This window comes from Danio rerio, chromosome 3 (assembly GCF_049306965.1).
Source record: "Danio rerio strain Tuebingen ecotype United States chromosome 3, GRCz12tu, whole genome shotgun sequence".
Lineage (NCBI taxonomy): Eukaryota > Metazoa > Chordata > Actinopteri > Cypriniformes > Danionidae > Danio > Danio rerio.
In genome coordinates, this window is record NC_133178.1 from 25713776 (window position 1) to 25727756 (window position 13981).

Sequence of the window (13981 nt, forward strand, 5' to 3'; positions counted from 1 at the left end):
ACATGACATATATATACGTACAGTTGAAGTCAGAACTATTAGCCACCCTGAATTATTAGCCCTGTTTATTTTCTTTCCCAAATTCTGTTTAACAGAGAACATTTTTTCAACACATTTCTAAACATGATAGTTTTAGTAGCTCATTTCTAATAACTGAATTATTTTATCTTTGCCATGATGACAGTAAATAAAATTTGACTAGATATTTTTCAAGACACTTCTATCCAGCTTAAAGTGACATTTAAAGGACTAACTAGGTTAATTCAAAGGCGGGCTAAAAATTCTGACTTCAACTGTGTGTATGTGTGTGTGTGACTGTGAGTGTGTGAGTGTGAGTGTGTGTGTATGTATATATATATATATATATATATATATATATATATATATATATATATATATATATATATATATATATATATATATATATATATATATATATATATATATATATATAAAAAATATATATATATATATATATATATATATATATATATATATAAAATATATATATATATATATATATATATATTTATATATATATATATATATATATATATATATATATATATATTTATTTATATATATATATATATATATATATATATATATATATATATATATATATATATATATATATATATTTATATATATATATATATATATATATATATATATATATATATATTTATATATATATATATATATATTTATATATATATATATATATATATATATATATATATTTTTTTTATATATATATATATATATATATATATATATATATTTATATATATATATATATATATATATATATATATATATATATATATATATATATATATATATATATATATTTATATATATATATATATATATATATATATATTTATATATATATATATATATATATATATATATATTTATATATATATATATATATATATATTTATATATATATATATATATATATATATATATATATATATATATATATATATATATATATATATATACATATATATATATACATATATATATATATATATATATATATATATATATATATATATATACATATATATATATATATATATATATATATATATATATATATATACATATATATATATATATATATATATATATATATATATATATATATATATATATATATATATATATATATATATATAAAAAACCATGTTGTAATTCTTTTATTTAAAGTGAGCAAACTACATCTTGACTTTACAAAATGTTATGGCAATTTAAATCGCAATCTGTCCAAAAATATTGCAATTTGATATTTTCCCTAAATCACCCATCGCTAATTTAGTGTCACAGATGTTTAATGCTTAAGTGCCTCTGAATGTATGTATAAATGATTCAAAAATACAATAAAAGAGATCCATCAACTAATCTGTTAGTGAGGACTAAAGGTAAATGTCTGACTAAACACTAGTCAAAATAAAAATAAATGTGCTTTAAGCTGCTTAAAACACCAAAACAAAAATAATAAAAAACTTGAAAAGTATTACCTCTTTGGAAGAATCACTTGCTAATGCATGAGACAAATGTGCGCTGAACGTGCTCTTCCCAACACCACCTTTCCCAGACAATACTAGAATCTTGTGCTTCACTGAGGTCATTTTCTGTTTGATTTCTTCTATAGCTGAAATCAGAGAAAATAGAAATTGATGGATAAAAAATATATTTTAAAAAAATCACAGTATGACACTTAAGCATGGATTTGCCATTAGCAGGCATGTGTTTTAAATAAAATTTTTGTTTTATTTTATAAACTGCTGATGACTTGTCTTCAAAAGTGAAAAAAGAATAATTTAGTATATTTCATAACTTTGCACATACTTGTAATCAGTGTTGGGGAAAGATACTTTTGAAAGTAATGCACTATAATATTAAGTTACTCCCCAAAAAAGTAACTAGTTAAGTTACTTTTTATAGTAAGTAATGCATTAAATTACTGTTGAGCTACTTTTGCATTACTTTTATTACCTGCCTGAGGTTTGATCTCTTTCTAAACTTTTTTCTTTTTTTTTATTTCAAAAGAGGAGCTTTAGGATAGTATAATTAGGATAATGTTATCTGAGAACTTCCTGACCCCAGAGCTATACATGCCGTATATACAGATTATTGAAAGTTTAAAGCAATGCATTTACTACTTAGAGTATGTACTATTTGTCTTAAGTAAAATCACTGTTCATTGAAACAATCCCCTTTTCCTTTTCTTCGATGCGTTCAAAATAATGAACACATTGTCTCATTGTCTGCATGATTCATTGTGACTACTTTCATTTCAATTAAGCAATTTATTTTTAAAAAGCTAATTAATTAAACAAAAAGTAACATGCATTACATTTTTAAAAAAGGAACTCAAATATTATTACTTATTTTCTAAAAGTAATACGAGATTTTTGAGCCCATCATTTAGACTACTGCTGGACTTAAATGCATGCTAGTCTATAATTGTCAATTTTTTAATATTCATTTCAGAATTATTACTGAATAAAATGCGTATGTTTAGATAATTCATGTACAATACATTTTGTAAAGAAATATTTTTTGTCTTTTAATGCATGCATCATATAATTAACATGCTGCAACTTTGTTTACAAACAAGCTGTTCTAATTGCCCTTGAATTGTAAACCTTAAATCAAAGTTGAGTAATTGTTATTTTATGCGTTTTAGGTTTTCATCTCTCAAAATCATTCCACATAAATACACAGATTATTACTGATGGATTAAACCGATAACTCTGACGTGATCTCTGTTGTTTGTTTGTTTTTCAGATTTGTAAATATAATGGTAACATATTCTTTATTTATTCTATCTACACATATTACTGTATACCTGGATCAGGGGCTTTGGTAGCACCAGACGCACATATACTCTGGTTTGGGCATCCCTGGCATGCTGATGATTTACCAGCCTGGTCACTGCTTGTTCCCGGACAGTCTAGAAGGAATGACAACAGATTTAAACAAGCAATACATAAAAACACGTGTATATTGTGCCTCAATTTACTCTCCTTTTTGCCCGTAATGCCGAGTTCAGACTGCATGATTTTCAAAGTAGTCGTGTCACAGATGTTTTCACACTGCATGACTATCTGGTCAAGCGTTTCGTCGCTGCTTTGTTTACACTGCAAGATGGATCGGCAACAAGGACTTTCACATTGCATGACTTTACTATAGGAAGAATCGCCGACAACTTCGTCCAAACTATGTCTCACAGCCAAAAACACGTCATATATCTTTTGTTATTAACTAAACAATGAGAAATAAGCCTTTAATGGGGTAGAAAATGTACATATTTGCTCACCTGGGTTTAAAGGGAATTAGCCATTTCTCCTAAACGTTGATAATAAACTAATTTCTTTCTGTATGAAACGTCAAACAGACACGGTTGCTTCTGAGTCCTGTCAAACTTCCACTAGTTTTTCCTCCATTTCGTGGGTCCAAATAAACCAAAAAAGAGAGCTTTTAACTTCTCCCCCAGCCTCCCGCTGGCCTGCAGCAGGTATACACACACGCAAACACAAGTGAATGCTGCTCTCTCATTGGCTGTAGGCGATCGTTGATGTTATTTTCAGTCAAAACTCAATTCACACGGCATGATTTTAATTGCAAACAGCTCCAGATATTTAGCATGCCAAATATCTCGCAGGCATTGGCGACTCATCGGTGATTCTCTCCGATCACGTCTTTGATAGTTCATACTGTGTGATTGTCACTCACGTGCACGAGCACCGATTTGGCTGTGATTTCAGGCATTTGTCGGCGATTTCTCAAAACCTGTCGGCGAGCCAAAATTGTGGCTAAAATTAAGCAGTCTGAACTAGGCATAAGGGGCATTCTACCAGCAACGAACATTTTCACTAATAAAAAAAAAAAATTGACAGGACCTGATTTTTAAGATTGTCTTTCTCAAAAAAATTATACAAAACAAATATTTTCAAGATTTAACATGCACTGCACTTTAACCGATCCGTACTTAAAACAATATTGTCTACAACAATCTTCTACCAACAGTCAGACTATGTGTACACCTATCCATTGTCTTTCTACGTATTACTGTCAACATTGACAATTGTATGTTGTCTTGTTTTCTTTGTTTTTTTGGGAGTATGATGTTGTACTTTGCACTGTCATTGTATTTTGCACTGTTATGTTTTGCACTGTCTGGAGCCAGCACCAACGTTTTTCACTCATCATTGCACACGTGCTGCTGCTGATATGACAATAAAAGTGATTATATTTAAGTGATTTCATTAGATTTAAAATCATACAGTTCAATGATAGAACTCTCCTCCATCAAATGATGTCACTTCCGAGTCATAGCCTTAAGGTGCATAATAGATATATACTTTACATGTCGCCTACCCTGTTGTTGTCTATTGGAAGGAATGCGTCAATAGAGCCGCCATTTTAGTACAGGGTAGCACACCTTTGAAATGAATGCGGGACCAAGCTGCAGTGGAGGACTGTGGCCATCTAGAGCCAGAGAATTACACATATATACATATATCTATGATCGGGAGTTTTCCCGGAGGTCAGTATGCTACATTTTTTTTTTATTAATTATGAAGATTATATTTTACATCACTTTTCTACATTGATGGATAAGTGATCTCACAGGCATACCTGACAGAAAGCTTGTATTTGTGTGTATGGAAATGTACGATCTACCCTTCCTGATACACACCTCCTCTCCTGCTTTCACTTCTCATACTGACGGGGGGAGCGATTCGTTTTAATGAATCTCCGTTATAAAGGAATCCTTCACTAGCCGACAATAGTACAAGTTTTTGGCAGCTCAGCATCTCGTTTTCACATTTCTTTTGCATTGTTTGCTTATTTTATTCAACAAAACTAGCATAAGCTGAGTATTTAGTGTGAGTTTGTGCTACTTTGCCTTATGGTGAATGCAGTAAGTGACTGTATTATCATCAATAACGTTACCTGTGTAGCACAAAAGTTCATAACATACAAAAACGTAAAAACCTAAACCTTACCCATGTAATATTCTGCCTCTGTGCCTTGTTTTCTTTGTTTGCTCGTTACAACACCAGTAGACAGCGCTAAAGTCCAGCATTTTCACGTAGTAACACTGTCTTGGCTAGTGCGGTTGAATCACACTTGTTCTGGGAGCACTGTACCAATGTACAGGCGCTATTGACGCATGCTCAGGGTCCCTATACATAGTGTATATATCTATGAAGGTGTATTGCATGAATTTTATGTTAAATGTAACGCAAATGTGACAGGACTTACAGAAACATGGGGACAACTGTAAATTTATTTTTGTTATATATTTTTAGTATTTATTTGTAGAATTTATTTATAACTTCGTGTTTTTATCAATTGATGTGAATGATAACAACCTAAACTTGCTATTTCTGACGTTTTTTTTTCTAAATAAGTGTTTAACACAACAAAACTATTAAGGCTGTAGGTGCATTTGGGGCTGAGGACAAGGACAATGACAGGGTTTAAACATTTGTAAAGTGCTTTTAATAAGGAACAAAAATCTGAAAACTAAATGAATGACATACTCCTTTACAGAACAACTCACAGAAATCAACCATCAGTCCATTTTGGAAATTTTAGCTAAAAAATACTTTTTTTATTCGCTGTATTTATCTTTTTATTTCAGGGATAGATAATGTAGGTTTCTGGTAGAATGTCCCTTAAATGAATGTATTAATAAACACAAAGACAGCTGTACTCAGTCTCAACATAAGTTCACTCTGCTTTTTAGAAACAGAAAAAGTTCCTATACTTAGTTTGATAGAACGTTTTAACTGTAACTATATTTATGGCTTTTATAATAGACAGTAATGTAAACGCGAAGGCAGCTGATACACGGAGTTGTTGTGTGAGACTGTCAGAAATGACAGATGTCAGTTTCCAAGACAGAAATAAAGTTCAAAGTGGAACAACGAAACCTGCTGTATGTGTGTGAGCTTAGCCGAAGCGATGTTTAAACTATGCAGAAGTGGAAATAAAAAATAAGCGAATTTTACCCGCTTTATGAGAAAGATTATAAACATTTTTTAAAACTTACGTTCTGGTGCATCGTTAGGAACATCCGCCATCTTTCAAAACATGCGCACTTCCTGAAACTGAAGCAACCAGAATAAATTTCCCCGGATAACACTCGAGTGTTGAAAGTTCCGCCTGGTCCACTCGGTTTGGTGCATAGTGTACTGCAATAACATAGTGATCTAAGGCACTGTTAATGAGCAGTCTGTCTGTATGACAGCTTAAAGTTAAATGTATGCATATTTGATGTGTTTTTGTAATTCCCTGCATGGGCCGCCTAATTTTGGCCTAGCATTTGTATGAGGCTACTTTGAATGTAAAAACCGCCTTAAACAAACAAACAAAAAAAAAATGTGTAAGGAAAACATTTATAAAAAAAAAAAACTTATGAGCATTGAGAAGTAAAACATTGAAAATTATTATTATTATTATTATTATTATTATTATTATTATTATAACGTGTAGTGTATGAGAGAGAGAGAAAGATGGAGGAGTAAACATCACAAATGCCATACAACACAAGCTAATAAAGCAAGTTTGAATTGATTTGACTAAAGAGAAAGAGAGTGTGAGAGAGAGAGTAGGTATCTTTAAAAGGCATGTGAGTTAAGACTTTGTAATTTATGGTTTAGTGTGTTGCATTGATGTGATGTGAAAGTCTTTGTGAAAGTGACTTTTGTGGTACTTTTTAATTGACTACTGAAACTGCGTTACTGACAGTTAGCTCTGGAATGTTTTATGAGGAAGAACTTTCTCTCTGAATCACTTCCAAGTAGTAAGCAAATTATTTTGTTTGCAGAATGCTTATAAAAATGTTTGTTCAGCAATATTACTGTTGCCTACAGCTACTTAGTCTTTTACTTAAAGGGTTACTTCATCCAAAATTAAAATTGTTATTAATTACACCCTGCATGGTGGTGCAGCGGGTAGCACGATCGCCTCACAGCAAGAAGGTCGCTGCCGTTTCGAGCCTCGGCTGGGTCACTGTGATACTGTTACGTTTTTATCCAATGTTATACCATCAGAAACTTATACTGGTCTGTGCCTATCTGCAGCCAGAAACTATTGACAGAAAGGGTCCCAGCCTGTCCAAAGTCCAGAAATAAACTACAAACATCCTCAAAACAGATCATATGCCTTCAGTGGTTCAATTGGAATATTACTAGAACCATTTTGTTCACACACTGTATGTAGTAGAGGGCAGCTAGTAAAGTGCTTCGCAGATAAACCTCACTCCGCTAAAGGTGCTTTAGTGACAGATGCTTTGGATGCTAGAGGCCATGATCTTTAGCCTCCTTGTTAAAGCAACCGACTCCCATGCAGAAGGTCACCGGTTTGATCCCAGCTCGAAGTGGGTTGGGTGCTGTAGGACCGGCAGGGTTACACATGAAACAAAAATAACTCTATTCAACAGTTTCTTCTCGGTGTCAGTATATTGCATGTGTTCATGAGGTGGTCTTAGGTATTTGGAATGACATGAGTGTGAGTAATTAAGAACGAAAAAAAAATGGGGAACTAACCCTTAAAATTCTCTGTTAAAAAATATAATGATCTAATTAGTAGTCTAATCTAATGAATATGGCAATGCTTTGAGCGACAATATCACTAATAAACAACAAAAAGATTCAATCTCATCAGAAAGAAAACTGCTTTAATATGCATATTTAAATCTATTTTGAATTTGTCTTCAAATGGCATGAGAATGTCATACTAGATCTATTTTTCATTAATTCTTGCTGAATTTTTATTATTATTTTTTTTTTACCTTTAGGTGTTTTAAAACATTTTCCGTAAACTTTTGAATGGCAGTCACACAGTGATCTATTTCAGGTTTTAAAAAGTCAAAATTTCATGAGCAATGAGACCTTTTGCCTACTTGAGCAAATCAGACAAGAGTTCAGTGATAACAATGCTTTTGCAAATTTTATGGGAATGTTGTCAATCCAATTAACACTAAATGCAAGGGTAAATGTTCTGAGCTTGTCCACTTTCAATCATTTCTTTAGTGGTAGTTAAAAACAATTAAAACCAGATTGCTTGTTTGAACAAACACAAAAGACTAGTGATTCTCTTCTTCATTTTGTTCTGCTGAACTAATTTGATTATTATGAGACATATTTTTGTATTGGGCATGAACATTTTTTGAACAGTGTATTATGGTACTATGTTGTATGTTGAACACCAGTTGGCGTGAGTGAGGAATACGGTAACAGGAAATGTATTTGAGCAGCATGAAACAGTAAACCCGGCTCCCCATTAAATGGTGGTCTGCATCAAACTCTAACATTTTTGAGGGACATTTGTAGGAAAATCCATTTTAATGTTTGGAATCTTAAGTTGTTTTGATGGCAAAAAAAAAAAAGTAAAATATGTTCCTTTCTTCACGGTGGCGCTGTGGGTAGAGGCCTCGCCTCACAGCAAGAAGGTCCTGGTTGTATGAGTGTTTCCCAGTGATGGGTTGCAGTTGGAAGGGCATCTGCTGCATAAAACATATGCTGAATAAGTTGGCGGTTCATTCCGCTGTGGCAACCTCAGATTAATACTAAGCCGACAAAGAGTGAATGAATAAATGCCTGTATGAATTTCTTCCCTCTGCCTGAATTTACACTTTGTAAATTACACAGTGTTTAACTGTAATATTAACTGTATTTTACTGCCGGACAGTTTTGAAGTATGTTACTGTATTTCAAAGATGCATTGTGAAAATTACTGTAAATTTTACTGTAAAGATATACAATACTGTAAGTGCATACAGCAAAATTAATAGTGCTGTAAATGTATATACAGTATTTTTGCTGCAGTTGATTTACAGAAAGTTTCTGGCCAACTGCTGCTGTTTTCAGTTGTTGTCTACTTTTTACCTAGTTTATTTTATAGTATTAGATTGAAAGATATTGGGATTTCCCAAGAAATCAGGAAAGCTGAAACCAGGAACACAGAGTAAATAGACATAATTAAAGAGATGTAAACAAGAATGGGTCTTCCTCATCTACTTGCGATCCGACTGGTCAAAATACACACAAGACATATTAGTTAAATACAATTGATCCATTCATCAGGAGCCTAAAATGCATTTGTGAACCTTTAGAGCTCCAAAGGGTTAACTCAATTGTTTGTTCAGGGCTTTTGAGGAAGCACAAATGACTTTCTGGCAACACTGCAGTGAATTTCCTAGACCCTCCCAGGGGCCGTGTCACTGTATACAGGATGGCTTTGTGCTTGAATTGCCCAGTTACGGATGTTTCTTTTCAAATGCCAGAGAGCCGCATGAAAAGCAAGGTGAATGGCTGACGTCTGCACATTTGTTATCCACAACTTTTTTGAGCTTTGAAACATCTTAACTAAATTAAAATAAAGAGTTCACTGCAAAAAAAAAATCATCTTGGTTAATTTATTTTCTTAATTTTCTCACCCTCATGCCATTTTAGATGCTGGTTAATGTAATAAGATTAATAATGTTAATAATTAAGTTAGGTTGCGGCTGTAAGGGTATCCACTGTGTAAAACATATGCCAGAGTAGCTGCCGGTTCATTCCGCTGTGGTGACCCCTAATAAATCAGGGATTAGGCCAAAGGAAAATGAATGAATGATTGTTTATCGTTCTTACAGTAATTGGGTGATATTGGCTAATCTGGGATTTCTTTTTAAAAATTTGTCTGCAGTGATTTATTATGATGTCTATCTAACGTTAAAACAAAACACAAGACTTTTCTGAAATCCCTAAGATGTTTTCTAATCACACAAGAAAACAAGAAGATATTGAGCCCATAAATCACAAAATAAAAGAAAAACACAAACAAACAAACAAACAAACAAACAAACAAACAAACAAACAAATAAATAATTCTGTCTGAATTTGATAATGTCAGATATCACAGGTCACTTTGTAATCTTGGACATATATATTAGGTCTAAAAAAATTGCCATTCTTTATCCATGCCATGCATAAACATTTATTTCTGCAGGATTAACAATCTACTGTGTTTATTTAGATTACATCATATTTAAAACTCAATTAAAAAAGTTTACAATTTGTTTAATGCTGTATTAACATTTTCATTTATTTATTCTTTTTCTTTTTGGCTTAGTTCCTTTATTAATCAGGGGTCGCCACAATTGAATGAACCGCCAACTTATCCAGCATATGTTTCATGCAGCAGATGTACTTCTAGCTGCAACCAATCACTGGGAAACATCCATACACACTCAATCACACACATACTGTACACTAAGACAATTTAGCTTACCCAATTCACCTATAGCGCATGTCCTTGGAGAAGAAACCGAAGTACCCGGAGGAAACCCATGCGAACATGGGGGGAACATGCAAACTCCACACAGACATGCCAACTGACCCAGCGGAGGCTCAAACCAGCGACCTTCTTGCTGTGAGGTGATCGTGCTACCCACTGCAACACCATGATGCCCCTGTGTTAACATTTTAACAACACAAAATAGTATTTAAGCAATAGCAAGCAACAAATTTGTTTGTCTTTCTATGTACAGAGTATATCTAATGTATATGTTTTTTGCACAGAGTGATTGAGAGGTATTGTTGCTTCTTACAGAGTTATTGCTTAATGTCAGGAGAAAGGGTATTATTTGTTATTATCTTGACCTACCAAGGTTTCAGTCTCTATTTCAGATGAAATCTTTTTTACTGAGAAGGAACAGTAATGACTTGAGGGTGAGTACAATCTAAAAGAACAGAAAATTATTTTATTTATTGTACATATTTTTTTGGGTGAAACTACCTGTTTGGCTAAACTATAAATCTTTACACTTGGATGTTGTACAGGGCTCGAAATTGCGACCATTTTGGTCGCATATGCGCCCGAAAATTAATCGATGCGACCTCATAGTAAATTTGGGCGCATTAGTGCGACCTGTTTTGATTTTTTTTTTTTTTAAACGTGCTGAATCGCTCTTCCCTGCCGCTATATTGGTTCATATTAGCTGTCAATCACTCAAGGCTTTTCACTGTTAGATGACAGGGAGGGAGCTTTTATGTCCACGGGAAATGCAAACGGCTAAAGAGTGAAAACTTAAAGCACGCAGGTTTGCAAAGTGCAAACCCCACCTAAAGTTGAGGCGCAGATGAGAGCGATCATGACACGTGGTGAATATTGATCCGCCAGCTGAGATCAATCGAGTACGCGCTTCTTGGAGAAGGTGCCCGAATCATCATGCGTTGCATTCACTGCGTGTTCAGCGCAAATGTCCGCTAAAAGTCAAATCTAATACTGTATCATCGCCAAAGAAGCTCGCCTTTACTAAGTTTACACTGAAACTGCGTCTCATAACAAACAGCGGTATTGCGCCGATGCTCAACCTGCTCATAAATTGGGTCGGCTGACTCGCCTGCTTTTCCACAAACACAGAAAAATGAAAATCAGCTCAGACGGAACATTTAAATTGACACAAACTGAAACCAAAATTTTAAAGAGTGATAGAAGTGAGACTTTACTTACTTTCTTTTGCCTATTCTTTCTTGAGGTGTATATTATTTTTTTTATTTAGGCTACTGATGACTGTTTTGCAGCTTTCAGCCTTGAATTTAATATTTTATTATAATCTTTTGTTTGTTTTGCAGCAGAAATATTATTTATTAAACTGACATGCATATATATGCTGTTTAGCAGTACAAAATAAATATTTATTACTGCAATGCTTCATTTTTGTTTGATGCAAACTATACATTTATTTTTCATAAAGTAACAGACTTTTTATAGCAGATAACTTGCATTCAAGCACATTCAAGGCAGCATGATGATGACAAATGTAATTCATTGTTACTATTATTGTCATTTTCATCATCATTAATATTCTAGAATTATAATACATACACATTTTGGAATTATTGCACACAAATATCAATGTCATCTCAGCATTAGATAGTTGTTTCTGGTTTTTGTTAGTCCTAATTGATGTTGTTTTAAAATACAATAAGTCCCTTAAAATACAATTTGCAGCGGTGCTCAATCATTTTTGGTGGGTGCTACTAAATTTTTTCTGGTGCTCCTAAATTTTTGAAGTTGGGAGCACCGGTGCTACCAAATAAAAAAGTTAATTTCGAGCCCTGTTGTAGAAAACATAAAACTTCAGTCAGGATAGATAGTCTGCATGCCTGTAGCAGGGGGTTCAAAAGACACACCCCTCACTGACAAAGGTCCAGAATTTGTCCCATAAGCTCATTTGTCCAATTTTGACTGCTGCTTTGCCATAATAAATTGTGTAAATAACCCATTTGGGAAGGATTTAACACCAAGCGGAATGATGATGCTTCAGAGTGACTGAGGAAAGTTAAATGTGCTGGTCAGTTTGTTATTTAAATTGATAATATTTAAATGACTATTGGCTAGCTTTTCATTTAAAGAAAAGCAGATTCCTATTTTCTTTTAATGATATATGATGTAATAAATTTGTATTTAAAAATTAGAATTGTTCTAATATTTCTTCATTCTAAATCTTTAGAAAAAAAGTTTTTGGTAGCGAATCCAGCAAAAATAGTGCTTAAATGTTACTAAAATGCAACCTAATTTAAACCAAAAGTAAATATAAAATGAGGTGAATAACTGCAAAAAGGTAAATTTTTTGAGAAAAAAGAACCACCTCTTTCACCAGGCTGGTTACAGCTCTGTGAGCTGTTATTTTGATTCATGTTAATTTTTTTCATGCATGAGAATGCAGTTTTATTGGGAGTTTTGTGTGACACATTGCAGGTTTGCTTCTTGACGGTTGTAGCCCCAGGTCAGTAGTCTTTTCACTTTTTCAAATTTTGCGCCCCTGAGTGTTTATAGACAGGAAATGTAACATGAGCTGCCTTTTGTTTTGTTCACAAATGTTTCTTGAGTGCAGCTGGCCATGAAGAGTCACACCCATAGGCAAGCATTTCCATTGTGGGAGGAAAGCTCTCCCTTCATCCCCCATTCACATAAACCTCTTTTATTAATCCCTCAGGTGTGCTAAGGAATTTTCTCCTTACCCAGAAAACTTTGTGCAGAAGTTCATGCGCGCGCACCAGTGCACTATTTCATGCTATCCTGTAGGGGGTGACAAAGAAAGAAAGAAAATTATATTATATTATACTGATATTTATAATTGGTGCTGAGTTATAAATAATGGATCTAATTATTGTCATATATTAAATGATAATAAATTATAAAATTTTATTAATTATACAATTCTTCATATTTTTGTGCAACCTTTTACGGATTTTAATGCTGAATAGAAGTTCAAAAGAACAGACTTTTTTAAATTAAAATGTTTTGTAACTTCAATCTATTTACTTCGGGTTTGATCTATTTGATTTAATGAATGAAAGTATTTTTAAAAGATTAATTCTGATAATAATCTGAAATGTTCTATTGGAGACTGGAACATCACACAAATAAACAGCATTAAAATATATTCACATAAGAAACAGCTATTTTAGATTGAATTATTATGTCTTAATATTACAATTTTTATTGTTTGTTGATGTAATGCCTGCCTATTTACTATTATATTATATTATTATATTATTTTATACTATATTATATTATATTATATTAAATATATTATATTATAATATATTATATTATATTAAATATATTATATTATATTATATTATATTATATTATATTATAAAAACTTAATTAAAATATAGTGTAATGTAAAAAAAACAGCTAGTAGTGTATATATTATACATTTTTTACATTACATTTTTTTACATCACACTATGTTTTAATTAATTCATTTCTTTATTTTAATTAGACATTATTTGTGTGTATTTATTTATTAATGTATTTATTCATTAAAATAATTATAATTTATACAGAAATACTAACAGAAAGCACATTGTTTTGATCTGTTATGACCTGCACTCAGATCATGCAAATCCAGGTGAAAACGCTGGCTCATAAACAGTAAAAAGTC

At 32.2% G+C, this 13981-nt stretch overlaps 1 protein-coding gene across 2 annotated transcripts in view; it reads right to left on the reverse strand.

Annotated features, from left to right (window-relative positions):
* nubp1 (nucleotide binding protein 1 (MinD homolog, E. coli)) overlaps positions 1–6145 on the reverse strand; it is a 47999-nt gene extending 41854 nt beyond the window's left edge. The window contains 3 exon segments of one of the 2 annotated variants that reach the window (NM_001017538.2): positions 1536–1669; positions 2870–2974; positions 6086–6145. In NM_001017538.2, coding sequence (NP_001017538.1) covers positions 1536–1669; positions 2870–2974; positions 6086–6116 — 270 coding nt within the window. In that variant the 5' untranslated portion in view covers positions 6117–6145. 2 annotated transcript variants of the gene reach the window in all.
* Between the last annotated feature and the right edge of the window lie 7836 nt (positions 6146–13981).